At 53.8% G+C, this 13,719-nt stretch overlaps 1 protein-coding gene across 1 annotated transcript; it reads right to left on the reverse strand.

Moving 5' to 3' along the window:
• Positions 1 to 5,109: 5,109 nt before the first annotated feature.
• On the reverse strand, positions 5,110 to 7,772 carry SRM (spermidine synthase). The gene is made up of 8 exons (XM_049775383.1): positions 7,508 to 7,772; positions 7,055 to 7,175; positions 6,742 to 6,834; positions 6,199 to 6,352; positions 5,880 to 5,963; positions 5,623 to 5,768; positions 5,409 to 5,531; positions 5,110 to 5,284 (listed from the first exon to the last, which is right to left on the reverse strand). The coding sequence occupies exons 1-8, from the start codon at positions 7,669 to 7,671 to the stop codon at positions 5,264 to 5,266; spliced, it is 906 nt and encodes a 301-aa protein (XP_049631340.1). The 5' UTR covers positions 7,672 to 7,772; the 3' UTR covers positions 5,110 to 5,263.
• Positions 7,773 to 13,719: the final 5,947 nt, after the last annotated feature.

Here is a 13,719-nt window from a genome sequence, read left to right on the forward strand (position 1 = left end):
TTTTTTTTTTGGGTCACACCCGGCAGTGCTCAGGGGTTACTCCTGGCTGTCTGCTCAGAAATAGCTCCTGGCAGGCACGGGGGACCATATGGGACACCGGGATTCGAACCAACCACCTTTGGTCCTGGATCGGCTGCTTGCAAGGCAAACACCGCTGTGCTATCTCTCCGGGCCCACATGACCCCCTTTCTGAATGGCTTCATGTCGCTCTGCTCTGCTCTCAGCTGCCCCACCACCCAGGCAGCAGAGGTTCCATCCGGCAGGACAGAAGCAGGCAGTTTAGAGGAGAGAGCAGAGGACCCTGAACAGAGTCCCAGAGGCTGAGGCCCACTGCCTTTCTTTTTGTTTGTTTTGGTTTGGTTTGATTTTTGGGTGACACCCGGCGGCACTCAGGGGTTACTTCTGGCTCTGTGCTCAGAAATTGCTCCTGGCAGGCTCAGGGGACCATATGGGATGCTGGGAATCAAACTAAGGTCTGTTCTGTGTCAGCTGTGTGCAAGGCAGATGTCCTACTGCTATGGCCTCTCACCGCCTTTCTTCTACCTAAGATGCTTTGTGCGAGGACCTTGGCCCTCTCAACCTGCAGCAGCTTATCAAGGTCACTGATGGGGTAGAAGCCATTGGAGGGGGACCAACAGCAAGGAGATGATGGGGTCCCCCCACCCAGATTCCAACCCATGTGCCGAAGACCTCTCCGTCCAGACGACCTCGGCAGTCTATTACAGGAGGTGAAGAGGAAGAAAACAAGCCCAATTGAAGCCCAATGGAGGAGAAGCTGCTTTCAGAACCACCTGCAACTTTCTTCTAGGTAAAATCTCTCAATCAGTCACTAAATTAAACTGTGTGTTCTACCTGGATAGATCTTAATAACAACTCTTTTTCTAAGCCCCATTGCAAACAGATAATTATGTGTCCAACTCTCATGGTTTAATATTAGCTTACACAGTTCCGGGAAAATGCATAATGTTGTTTGATAATTTTTTTTCTTTTTTACTTTTTCTTGGTTTTTGGGTCACACCCGGCAGCGCTTAGGGGTTACTCGGGGGACCATGTGGGATGCCGGGATTCGAACTGCTGTCCTTCTGCATGCAAGGCAAACACCCTATCTCCACGCTATTTCTCCGGCCCTGTTTGATTTTTTCCCCCCCAACCTCATCCCCCCTTTTTTAAGCATTTTTTTACCTTTTTTTTTTTTTTTTTTTTTTTGGTTTTTGGGCCTCACCCAGCAGTGCTCAGGGGTTACTCCTGGCTATCTGCTCAGAAATAGCTCCTAGCAGGCACGGGGGACCATATGGAATTCTGGGATTTGACCCAACCACTTTAGGTCCTGGGTGGGCTGCTTGCAAGGCAAACGACGCTGTGCTATCTCTCCGGGTCCTAACCTGACATTTTTTACAGCCAACTTTTACTGTGCCTGTGTAAAATAACAACCACTTTTTAAATCCTGATCTGGGATTCCTGCCTCTGTCGAGAACAGTAGAACAAAACTTTTATAGCTTTTCTCAATTTTGTTTTTGTTTTAAACAGAAAGGGTGAAATTGTAAGATGACACTCAGCTATTAACCCAAACAAGGTATTCCCCCCATCTTCCTCATCCCTTTGAATTTATCCCTTTGATATGTAAAAGCCCACCTGGATCACTCAACATTCCCCAACTCTGGTGGATTTTGTACTGGGAGAGTAAAGAAGAGTCAGTTTAGGGGCCGGAGCAGTAGTGTAGGCAGTAGGGCGTTTGCCTTGCACATGCTAACCTAGGACAGACCTTGGTTCAATCCCCTGGTGTCCCATATGGCCCTCCAAACCAGGAGTGATTTCTGAGCGCACAGCCAGGACTAACCCCTGAGCATCACCAGGTTGGTTCCCCACCCCCCAAAAAAAGTCAGTTTAGTTTGGTGCTTGACCACGAAAGAGAAGCCACTGACTCCATGATTCTCTCCTAGCTTGCTTGGTTTATTAATCCTTCATGGCTTTCCTGCTTCTTCAGACTGGTCTGTCTGAGGGTAGAAATATGGTATGTGGGGTTGATTTCACAACATGGAGAGTGATTTTTATAGAGATCTAACCCAGGTCAGCTGGGTGCAAGGTAAAAACCCTCCCTGCTGTTGCTTCAGTCCCAGGGCCCCAATTTCTGGACAAATCTTTCCCTTTTCTTTGCTTTCATCTTTTCCAGAGACCAGCTCCATACTCGCACATGGCTGGTTCCCACATATGGGATTCAGTGATCTCAAAATAGTAGCTTTTCTGGGATCAGACCTTCATCCCACTGGCCTCATACAAGATAAGTCTTGTGCAACTGAGCTCTCCCAGGCCCCTAATTTTTTTGTGGGTAGAAGCGACTCCTAGCAGTGTCTGGGGGAAATATAGGAGCCAAGGACACTCTGGGGCCCCACATACTAAGTGTTGAGTGGCTTTCTCCTTTAAAATAATCCTTCCTGGGGCTGAAGAGATAGCATAGTGGTAGGGCATTTGCCTTGCAAGCAGCTGATCCAGGATGAATGGAGGTTTGAATCCCAGCATCCCATATGCTCCCCCAAGCCTGCCCAGAGCAATTTCTGAGCAGAGACAGGAGTAACCCTGAGTGCCACCGGTTTGTGACCCAAAAGTCAAAAAAAATCCTTCCATTTCCAGCACCTGGGGTCAAGTGATCCCTAACCCCACCCCACCAACTTTATTTTTAGGGTCACACCCAGCTGTGTACAGGGACCACTCCTGTCATAGGGGACCCTATGGGGTTCTGGGAATTGAACCCGGGTCAGACGTGCAAAACAAATGCCCTCCCTGCTGGCATCACTCCAGTCCCTGCCTCCGTCCTTTTTATTTGCTGTATTTTGTATCTGGCAATGCTCAGAGCTTATTCCTGGCCCTGTGTGCAGGGATCATCCCTGGTAGTACCCTGGAGACCAAACTCAGCTCAGATACTACTACTGCTCTTCCTACTTCTGCTCACTTTTTTATTTTTGGGTTATACCTGGTGGCGTTCAGAGATTACTCCTGGTTCGGCGTTCAGAAATTGCTCTTGGCATGCTCAGGGGACTATATGGGATGCCGAGAATTGAACTGGAGTCCATCTGGGGTTAGCTGTGTACAAGGCAAATGCCCTACCACTGTGCTATCTCTCCAGCCCCAGTGGTTTATTTTCTGAACTAAAGTGTTAGGTACATTGGACTACAAATCACCTTAATATGCTCAGCATTTTAAGAAAATGGTTTGCTGGTCTGTGTGACAACCTTGCCTTGCACGTGGCCAACCCAGGTTTGATCCCAGGCATGTCCCCCAAGCCTGCCAGGAGTAACCATTAACACTGCTGGGTGTGACCCAAAACCAAAAATAGACTCATGTTTAATCACAATGATCTAGGTATGTATTCAAATACTAGGGGCCAGGATCAGAGAGATGATAGAGGGTAGGGCGCCTGCCTTGCAGTGGCCAGTCCAGGTTAAAGTCCTGGCTTCCCATGTGACTCCCCAAGCACTGCTAGAAGTTGAGTGCAGTCAGGAAGAGCATTGCTCGGTGTGGCCCAAACTATGTTCCCCCCACAAAATACTACCAGGGACTAAACTAGGACCTCACTGTATTGGCAAGTCCACACACAGGGCCAGACCCTACCTTCTTTTCCTGGGGTTGGGCCACGCCAGGTGATGCTCAGGAGTGACTCAGTGGTGCTTGGTGATAAAGTGCTGGGGCTGACCTTCAGCAGATAGGTTTTAAGCCAAGTGCCTCACTCACTTTACTATCTTGGTTTCTTGGGGGGCTCCACCGGGTAGTACTCAGGGATTACCCCTGGTTCTGTACTTAAACTACTCCCAGTGGGGTTTGGATGCCCAAATGGGATGCTTGTCAAGTGCTCTCTTTCTCTCCTCTTTGGTCTTAACCCTTTCTCCTCACTGAGTTTTGGAGAATTGGTGAAAAGTCAGAGGTAAGTTAGTGATAAATTGAAAAGAAATGGAACCAGCCCCCAGGCTTCTGGGAAGAGCTGTGAGCCCTGATGAGCTGGGCTGGGCTGGAAAGTCCCCAGGCCTCTCTTATCCAGGCAGAGCTGGGGGAAGGGCCTGCCTGTCTGCTGAACTTGAACACTGAGCCCTACACTGTAGAGTTGAGATGGGGGAGAGGGCAGTGAGACTTGCAGTCCCTGCAGTGACTGGTGAGGCTGGTACAGGGGCATCTTTAGGCCTTAGGCTTCAGGCCTCCGTCCATGTAAGCAGCCTGCAGCTAATCTTAGGGGTCAAGATCCCAACCCAGCACTTTGCAGGACTGGAGTCTCCACTCAAGACTGACGGCCCACTGGAGGCACAGGTGAACCCTATGGGTAACCAGTGTCCCCTTTGCACTGTGCATATGACCTCAAGTCTTGGGGACTTGGGGGCCTACCACAGTAGCACAGCTCGGAGGTGAGGCCTTGTCCTGGCAGACCCAGGAACCATAATCTCCTTGGTATGGGTTGTGAAACAGTGGACCCCATGGGGTGTAGAGAGCAAACCAGCTCCTCTAGCAAGCCTGAAGAGGATCTTGGGAATGGGGCCACAGTTGACTGGGCCCTAGGTCAGGTGTCACTCCAGGTAACGAAGCACCCATGACTGGTCAAAACCCTCCGATGACCCAGATAAGGGTGGGGCTGGAAGGTGCTCAATTGAGGCCCCCACCCCTGCTCCTCTCCTTAACCCAGGAGACCCCACTCTGGCTGCCTACATGGGTACCGAAGGTGCCACATCAACAGGGCCCTGCTTCGTGGACCCGGGAAAGGAGGGGGGCAGAGACTTGGGGTTCCTGAGCCTAGAGCAGGAACTTCAGCACCATGGAGAGAGGTCAGTCCCAATGGCCAAAGGGCACCCAAAACACTTATACCATCCACAGAACTGACCCAAAATTGCCAAAGCAGTGTCCTGGCACCCTCACTTCCTAGAGCTGCCAAGCCTGAGCCTGCTTGGAGCCAAACGAAGGGACTGCACGGGTCAGTGAGGCACCACAACGTTCGAGGTGGCAGAGGGCAGCTTGGCTTGCATTCTGACCCCAGGAACTTGAACTGGCCCGCAGGCACACTCAGGTTTGGTAGGTACAGCCGCAGCTCAGGCTGGGCCGGGGAAGGCGAGGTGGCGGACACAGGCTGCGAGCTTTGTTATAAATACGTGTTGCTGGGTGAGGGGCAGAGGTGGGGCTGTACACGGCTGGCAGAGGCTTGGGGACCGAAGGCCCGAGACAGTCCGAAGGGCTGGGCACAGCTGGGCGGCTTTCCTGGGTAGGTTCTTATCCGGGCCTGACCTCAGGCTCAGCTCACTTCATTCAGGGCCTAGTGGGGACAGGAGGCCGTGTCAGAAGGATGAGGGCTGGCCGTGTGGGTGGGTGCTCCCTAGGGGAAGCCCTGGTCCCAGGGGTCTCAAGCACCACACCACCCGATGCCATGCTGCGCCCACCTTGCGGGCAAACTCAGGCAGGACAAAGGCGGCTTGGTGTACAGCTGAGTTGTAGTACTTGAGCTGCATCGCTTCCACCTGCTTCTGTGTCAGTGGCCGCACAGGCTCCCGGAAATTGGTGTTCTGTGGATAAGCAGGACCATGAGGGGCTGAGCTGGGAAGCCGCTTACCCCCCCACCCCAAAGTCCCAAGTAGCACCCCTGCACCCCCTCACCGGGTTTTTACTGCACAGCATGAAGCCAATCTGGCCACTGGGGTAGGTGGGGATGGAACAGTAGGCGTAGCCCACCACGGGGAAGAGGGACTTGCAGAACTGGCGCATCTCCTTGATGAGGTCCAGGTGCAGCCACTGGCATTCACCTGGGGGGGGGTACAAGTGGTGTGGGCAGCTGTTATAGTCTTCCTGACCATGCCCCCTCACCCTCTGGGTCTACCTGACCATGCCCTTGCTCTCCCAGCCCTGCCCCTCACCCTGGCAGCAGAGAATGCCATCCTCCTTGAGTGCAGTGTTCATGAGCTGGTAGTAGGACTCCTTGAAGAGGCTCTCGGCAGGCCCTGCACAGGGAGGCCAGAACAGTGGCTGAGACCCGGCTGGGTCCCTTCAACCCCCTCAAGACTGAAAACTGTCAAAGGCCTGGGTGCAGAGTTGAACCTTGACCCTGGGCTCTGTAGCACTCAGACTCAGCCCCAAGGACCCTATCACCCCACTCTCAGGGGTCTCCAAGTTTTGGCCCCATTCCCTAGTGGGGAGAGACGAGGAAACCTTCACGCGGGCCCGCCTCGGGCCTACCCATGGGGTCTGAGGAGTCGGTGATGATGACATCGAAGGCGTCCTGGTTCTGCTTCATGAACTCAAAGCCATCGCCCACGTGCAGGGTCAGCTTGGAGCTGGAGTAGCCCACGGCCATGCCGGGCAGGAACTTCTTGGAGACCCGGATGACGTCCTTGGGGAGGGAGAGAGAAGGACCAGGCTGGGCCCTGGCGGGAGGCTCTGGGGTAGACTTCCAGTCTGCAGGGCCAACCACCTGCCTCCCCACCAACCTTGACACGGGGAGGCCGAGTCCAGCAGGGCCTTCCTCCATCCATGTCCAGGGGTGCCAGTTTCTGGGAACCTGAGAGCCCAGCACCCCAGCCTTGCCCAGCCCTCCTGTATTTCTGTCTGTGCCCACCACCTCTTACAGGGGACCTGCAGGCAGGTCCTCATCACCCCTCCTGTGTGTGTGTCTGTGCCTGCCACCCCTTGCAGGGGACCCGCAGGCAGATGGGGGCTGGCTGAGGGGTGCCTGGGGGAGTCCCCTTGAACCCAGCGCCTCTCTCCCCCTTCTGCTCTCACCTCATCGATCTCACATTGCACCACTGACTCCACGCACGAGTGTTTCACCACCTCACGCAGGACGCCTCCGTCCCCGCCGCCGATGATCAGCACCTGGAGGGCGGGAAGGAGGACGCTCATGGGGGGAACCTCCCTGCACCCCAAACAGGTTCGAGCAGACCTGGAGGCCTACAGTGGGCACACGCACACCCAGAACGTGTGTGTGTAAAAGGTCCCCACCCAACCATGCCTGGCATCGTCCTCACCTCCGAGCCGGGCCCCTTTTACCCCCCCACAGGCTGGCTTGGTCCTGAGGTGCAGTGTCATTCATTACCTTGCGTGGGTCGGGGTGGCTGCAGAGAGGCAGGTTGGCGATCATCTCCTGGTACGAGAACTCGTCCCTCTCGGTGCACTGGATGACACCATCCAGCACCAACACGTTCCCGTAGCTCTTGCTGCAGGGCGAGGCGACAGTCAGGGCCCCAGGGGTGCCGCCCAAATAGGGGTCCCCGGGGTGGAAACTCGGTGACACGTGGCGGGGACCCAGAGGGTGGGGTTTGGGGCTCGGGGTCCCCCTCTGACGTGTCCCCGGTGACAGCCACGCGGAGCACTGCTGGGGGGAGTCCCGGCCTGGTGACCCCCAAACTTCTGATGAGTTTTTGCAATGCAAGGCCGGGCTGGCCGGGCCAGCGGAGGGAGCGAGATCCAGGCCCCGGGGGTCCCCTGGGGGGGGTGCGTGTGGTGGGTGTGGGCCGAACCGAACCGAACCGGGCCGCCCGGGCGGTACCTGCGGAACACGAGGATGTCCTGGTACCGGGAGCGCTGATGGTGCAGCAGCTGCTCCACCTGCAGCGACAAGGCCTGGCCGGGCCACAGGCTGCACGTCTCGCGGAACCAGCCTTCCCGGATGGTGTCGGGGCTGGCGGGGTTGCTGGCGGGGCCGGGCTCCATGGCGGGGCGCGGGGCGCGGGGCGCGGGGCCCGGGACTGGAGGCCGCACGCAGGCTGCAGCACAACGGGGATGTGCCCAGCAGCAGCACCCGCCGCCCGCCCGCGCTCTTCAACCTAACGCCGGGGGCGTGGCTTAGACGAGGGGGAGCGTGGCTACACTCGACCAATGGTTAGCGAGAACGCGGTCTCGCGGCACCGCCCACGCCGGCCGGCTCGGAGCGCGCTGATTGGCCGCGAGGCTCCGCGCGGCGCTGATTGGCCGAGACGCGATTTCCGTCGAGCTAGCAGTTTAGGGTGTCCGGCTTGCGGGGCCACGTGGGGCCGTGGCCGGGGCGCTGGGCCCCAGGCAGGCCTGGGCTGGAGGTCCTTGAGCTCTTGCACCCCTGGAGCCCATTTTTGGGGGGCATCCTGGAGGGCAGGCCTGGGCTGGAGGTCCCTGAACTCTTGCATCCCTGGAGCTTCTTTTTTGGGGGCATCCTGGAGGCCCCCCAGTGGGACCTTCTCTCTTTCCCAGCCGGCCTGTTTTTGGGGTGCAGTAAGAGCTAGTTGCTTGCTGTCTTTATCTGAGGGAATGGATTTCTGGGTGATGGGCGGCTGGAAGCTCCTCTGCAGCCCCCACTTTTTTGCATTCGAGCTGCTCCACTGAATAAAAGAGACCCACTGACTGGGTCTGGCTCGGTGAAGGGAAGGAGGGAAACAGGCTTTTTTCTGGGTGTCTGAGCAGCAGGTCCAAAAGCTTCTCCATCCAGGCCCATTAATTAAGCAGCTATTAAATGCTAAGTGCTCCCTGAGCTGCGTGTGCGTTGGCCAGGGAAGGGAGAGAAACCGGGTGTCAGAGGACAGTGTGGCTCTGAGTAATTGCTGTTCCTTTAATTTGCTTATTTTATTTTATTGGTTTTTGGGTCACACCCAGCAGCGCTCAGGGGTTCCTCCTGGCTCTACATTCAGAAATCACTCCTGGCAGGCACAGGGGACCATATGGGATGCCGGGATTCGAACCACCGTCCTTCTGCATGCAAGGCAAACGTCTTACCTCCATGCTATCTCTCCGGCTCCTGCTTATTTTGTTTGTTTGTTTTTTGTTTTTTGAGGGGGGCCACACCTGGCAGTGATCAGGAGTCACTCCTAGCTCTGCACACAGGAATCACTCCTGATGTGTGCTCAGGGGTTACTTTTAGCTCTGCATTCAGGAATCACTGGACTATCTCTCTCTGACCCTTGTATCCCTAATTTTATTTTCTTGAAACCATTGTGATTTACAAAGTCTTAGTTGGGTTTCAGCAATAACAGTGAATCAGGGCTAATCCCACCACCAGTGATGATCTCCCTCCACCAGTGTTCCACAAGTGTATCCCATCCCAACCCCTCTGCCCCTTACTTAGCCTGCCAGGATAATAGGCCCATTTTAAATTTAGATTGTTAAAGTTTGGGTCTCTTGATTTCATTGTTGCTGCCTGTGGCTTGGATATTTAGGTTTTTGTTTGTTTGTTTGTTTGTTTGTTTGAACACTACCAATGGACCTGCGATCTCTTGGCCCCTGGCCCCCATTCTTTCATATTCGTGTTTCTCCTCTTCTATAATCTGGGGACATTTAGCCTCCTCTTAGAGGAGGAGGTGAGCCAGGGCTGCCAGAGAACTGACAGGCTCCCTGAACTGTTCCCTACTGTGAATTGTCCAGGAAAGGGCCCCACAGCAGTTGAGACTGAGCCACCATTTGCATTTGTGGGGGCAGCAGGCTGGGCCTTGGTCCTGTCTTTGCCATACCTGGTCTACCTGCTCTGACAGACAGACCCTGGGAGGGAACTGAGTGGGGGTTCCTTTGCCAGTCTGGGAGCTCAAGATGTTCTCAGAGGCTGGCAGCGCTGGCTGGGTGCGAAAGGGGCAGGCACCTGGCTTGCTGCCCAGCTGAGTGCATTCAGTGTCCCGGAATCAAGGCCCATCTGTTCGCTCCCACGTCAGGCTAGTGCTTGTGACTCTCCCCCTCATTCAAAGATGAGAAGAACCAGAACAAATGATAGGCAAAAAGGCCCCCAAGCTAGTAGGGGGTGAAGTGAAAGTACAGAGGGTGGAGGACCTTTTACTTTATTTTTGGCCACACCCGGTGGTTCTCGGGGGTTACTCCTGGCTGAGCTCAGGAATCATTCCTAGCAGGCTCAGGGGACCCTAAGGGATATCCAGGACCGAATTGGGATCAGCTGTGTGCAAGGTAAACACTCTCCCCACTGTGCTATGGCTCTGGCCCAAGAGGGTAGGGGAATTTGCCTTGCATAGGTCCGGCCTATGAGCACTGTCAGGAATGATTCCTGAGGAGCCAGGAGTAATTCTGAGCACATCTAGTCTGGTCCCAAAACAAAAAACAAATGAAAAAGAGGCCCCCAAGAGGTGGCCATGAGGGAAGAAGGCCCTCACGGGTAGAAAAACTCACAGGGTCACAGTCTCAGGCTGAATGAATGAGTCAGGGACAGATACGGAATGATCATACTCATTTGTGGGATAAAAAAGAACAGTAGGAGAATAATTTCCCAAAAAATAGAGATAAGGGAGGATCCTCCTGGGAGGATTGCCCAGGGGAGGAAGCTTGTCAGAGATGGGGGATGAAGTGAGAGCAGAGAAGGAAACACTATGACAGTGAGAGCTGGGAAGGAGCACTCTGGACAGGAACTGGATGCTGAAAAGAGGGAAAGGGATAGGCATGTGTCCCTTTGGAAGCAAATCTGCAAACCAATTTCTAAAAGGGAAGAAAAAGACCGAGAAAAGAAAAATGTCTGGGGCCGAAGCAACAGCACAGCGGTAGGGCCTTTCTTTGCCTTGCACGCTGCTGACCCAGGATGGACTGGCGTCCCATATGGTCCCCCAAGCTGGGAACGATTTCTGAGCGAATAGCCAGGAGTAACCCCTGATGTCACTGGGTGTGGCCTCCCCCGCCCCAAAAAAAGAAAGAATATAAAAAAATGAAAAAATGTGGGGTTGGAGAGATAGCATGGAGGAAGGCATTTGCCTTGCATGCATAAGGATGGTGGTTCAAATCCCGGCATCCCATATGTTTCCCTAGCCTGCCTGGAGGAGTAACCCCTGAGCACTGCCGGGTGTGACCCAAAAACCAAAAAATAAAATAAATAAAATAAAATGTTTGCCATAGAGGCAGGGTAGGCTGCTTAGGAGACGGCAGGAGGGAAAAAGGACATTTATTGGAGAAATGTGTAGTGGGAAAAAGGATGGGTGTTGAGCATTATATGACTAAAACTTAAATCACAAACCACTTTGTAACCATGTATTTCACAGTGATTTAATATATTTAAATTTTTTTAAAGACCATTATAAACCTCATAAGGAGGAAAAACTGGTTTTGCCAGGGGGCCCCAGGACCAGTCTGATACAATCTGGATGGGGAGGCTTGAGGAGAGCAGGAAGTACTTCCCCAAATGCAGATCAATGGGGCTGGAGAGAAAGTGCCGTGGGTGCACTTTCATAAACTGGGCTTGATCCCTGGCACCACATATGGTTCCTTGAACCCTACCAGGCAAGGGCAATGCAGGACAGTCAGGAATTAGCCCTGAGCACGGCTGGATGTGGCCCCCAAACTTAACAAATCAGCAGTGTCTCCAAGCAGGTTCCTCCCTTCTTTCCTTTGTTTACTTTTTTGGGGGGTTTTTAGGTCACACCCAGCAGTGCTCAGGGGTTCCTCTTGGCTCTGCGCTCAGAAATTGCTCCTGGCGGGCTAAGGAGACCATATGGGATGCTGGAAATCAAACCGGAGTCTGTCTGGGATTGGCGCATGCAAGGCAAACGCGTTACTGCTGTGCTATCGCTCTGGCCCTTTCTTTCCTTTGATTTTTGGGCCACACCTGCCAAAGCTCAGAACTAACTCCAGGCTTGGCACTCAGGAATCACTCCTGACAGGCTCAGGGTACCGACCATATGGAATTCCGGGGAATCAAACCTGGGTCAGTCAAGTGAAAGGCAAACAAACTCCCCACCGTGCTATGGCTCTGGCCCTTTCAGGCTGTTTCTGAAGTCCCGCTAGAGGCCCGAGACAGGGGAGTGAGGTCACACTCCACACAGAGGAGGCCCAGGTGGCTGGGTTCACTGTGATACTCCTATGGCTGTTCGGTGACCCCAAACTACAACAAGTATGAGGGGCTGGAGTGACAGCACAGCAGGGAGGGCATTTGGCCTGAACTTGGGTCTGATCCCTGGCATCCCATGTGGTCCCGAGCCTGCTAGGAGTAATTCTTTTTCTTTTTTCATTTGGGCCACACCTGGCGGCACTCAGGGATTAATCCTGGCTTTTTGTTCAGAAATTACTCCTGACAGGCTCAGGAGACCACACAGGATGCCGGGTCTTGAATCCAGGTCAGCCTCCTGAAAGGCAAATACCCTACGTGCTGTGCTACATGCTGTGCTATTGCTCTAAACCCAATATGTATTCCCACGCCAGGAATAATTATGAGTGAAAAGCCAGAAATAACTCTTGAGCACCACTGGGTTTACCCCCCCACCCCCCCAGCCAAAAGACAACAAAATCAACCAAATGCAAAAACCCAGCCTGAGATATCCTGGTTAACTGAAGTGTTAATCTTTTTTTTTTTTTTTTTTTTTTTTGGTTTTTGGGCCACACCCAGTAACGCTCAGGGGTTACTCCTGGCTATGCGCTCAGAAGTTGCTCCTGGCTTGGGGAACCATATGGGACACCGGGGGATCGAACCTCGGTCCGTCCAAGGCTAGCGCAGGCAAGGCAGGCACCTTACCTTTAGCGCCACCGCCCGGCCCCTGAAGTGTTAATCTGTAAAAGGGGTCCCCACCCCTGGCCCAGGGCATCAGTGAAGGACCGATGGGCTAGTGACTCACTCTCTGGAGGATTGGGGGGCAGAGGCAGTTTCAGGCCCAGCCAGCTGCTCATGGTTAAGCTGTAGTGAAAGTTTGGCTGCAAGGGCCATCACCTGGGAGAAAATAGTTTCCTGTTCCCCAAATAGCACCCAGCTGATGCTGACTTTGCAAACCCACTTTCATGGGCTGGGCTGGAATGGTGGTCCAACAGGGGGTGCTGGCCTTACAACATAGGATTCCCAGAGTGCCAAAAACCAAAAACCCAAAAAAGATCCCAAAAAACAGGTGGGAACCATAGACAAAGGAGGAATTGCTATTTTTGTTTTGTTTTGTTTTTCGGCCACACCTGTTTGATGTTCAGGGGTTACTCCTGGCTAAGCGCTGAAAAATTGCCCCTGGCTTAGGGGGACCATATGGAACACCGGGGGATTGAACCGTGGTCCTTCCTTGGCTAGCGCTTGCAAGGCAGACACCTTACCTCTAGCGCCACCTCACCGGCCCCTGCTGTTATTTTTTTTTTTTTTTTTTTTTGGTTTTTGGGCCACACCCGGCGGTGCTCAGGGGTTACTCCTGGCTGTCTGCTCAGAAATAGCTCCTGGCAGGCACGGGGGACCCTATGGGACACCGGGATTCGAACCAACCACCTTTGGTCCTGGATCGGCTGCTTGCAAGGCAAATGCCGCTGTGCTATCTCTCCGGGTCCTGCTGTATTTTTTTAAATGAACTTTTTTTTTTGGGGGGGGGCCCACACCCACTAGTTTTGAGCTCAGGAATTGATCCTGGCAGGCTCAGGGGAACCACATGGGACCGCAGTGATTGAACCCTGGACAGCTATGTGCAAGATAAATAAACGCCTTACCCACTGTGCTATTGCAAAGGCTCAGAATCGTGCTTTAAGTTTATGTGGTGTCAGGATCAAGCAGGGTCAGCGTGTACAAGCCAAGTGTGTAGCCGAGCTTCTGGGTCTCAACCCTCTGGGTCCCAAGTTGGTTTTTGGGGCTGTGCTTGATGCTGGAGGTTAACCACATGCACGCCGAGCATGCGCTCTAGCCTTTTGGGCTCTCTCCCTGGTATGGTCCCCGTGAGCAGAACAAAACCAACAGAAGACAAGAGGGTTCAAAGGGCTGGAGCACAGGCTGGGCCCCCTGGACTTAGCACAGGAAATGAGATTTAAAAACTGCAACCAAGAAATAAAAACAAAAACCTCACCAGAGAAAAATCC

Source organism: Suncus etruscus, chromosome 6, assembly GCF_024139225.1.
Source record: "Suncus etruscus isolate mSunEtr1 chromosome 6, mSunEtr1.pri.cur, whole genome shotgun sequence".
Classification (NCBI taxonomy): domain Eukaryota; kingdom Metazoa; phylum Chordata; class Mammalia; order Eulipotyphla; family Soricidae; genus Suncus; species Suncus etruscus.

Coding starts and splice junctions, on each gene's coding strand:
- SRM (XM_049775383.1), bottom strand. CDS start 7,671: ATGGAGCCCGGCCCCGCCAGCAACCCCGCCAGCCCCGACACCATCCGG. Junction 5,769..5,879: donor TGGCATTCTCTGCTGCCAGG/GTGAGGGGCAGG, acceptor ACCCCCCCCCAG/GTGAATGCCAGTGGCTGCAC. Junction 5,532..5,622: donor TGCTGTGCAGTAAAAACCCG/GTGAGGGGGTGC, acceptor GCTTATCCACAG/AACACCAATTTCCGGGAGCC.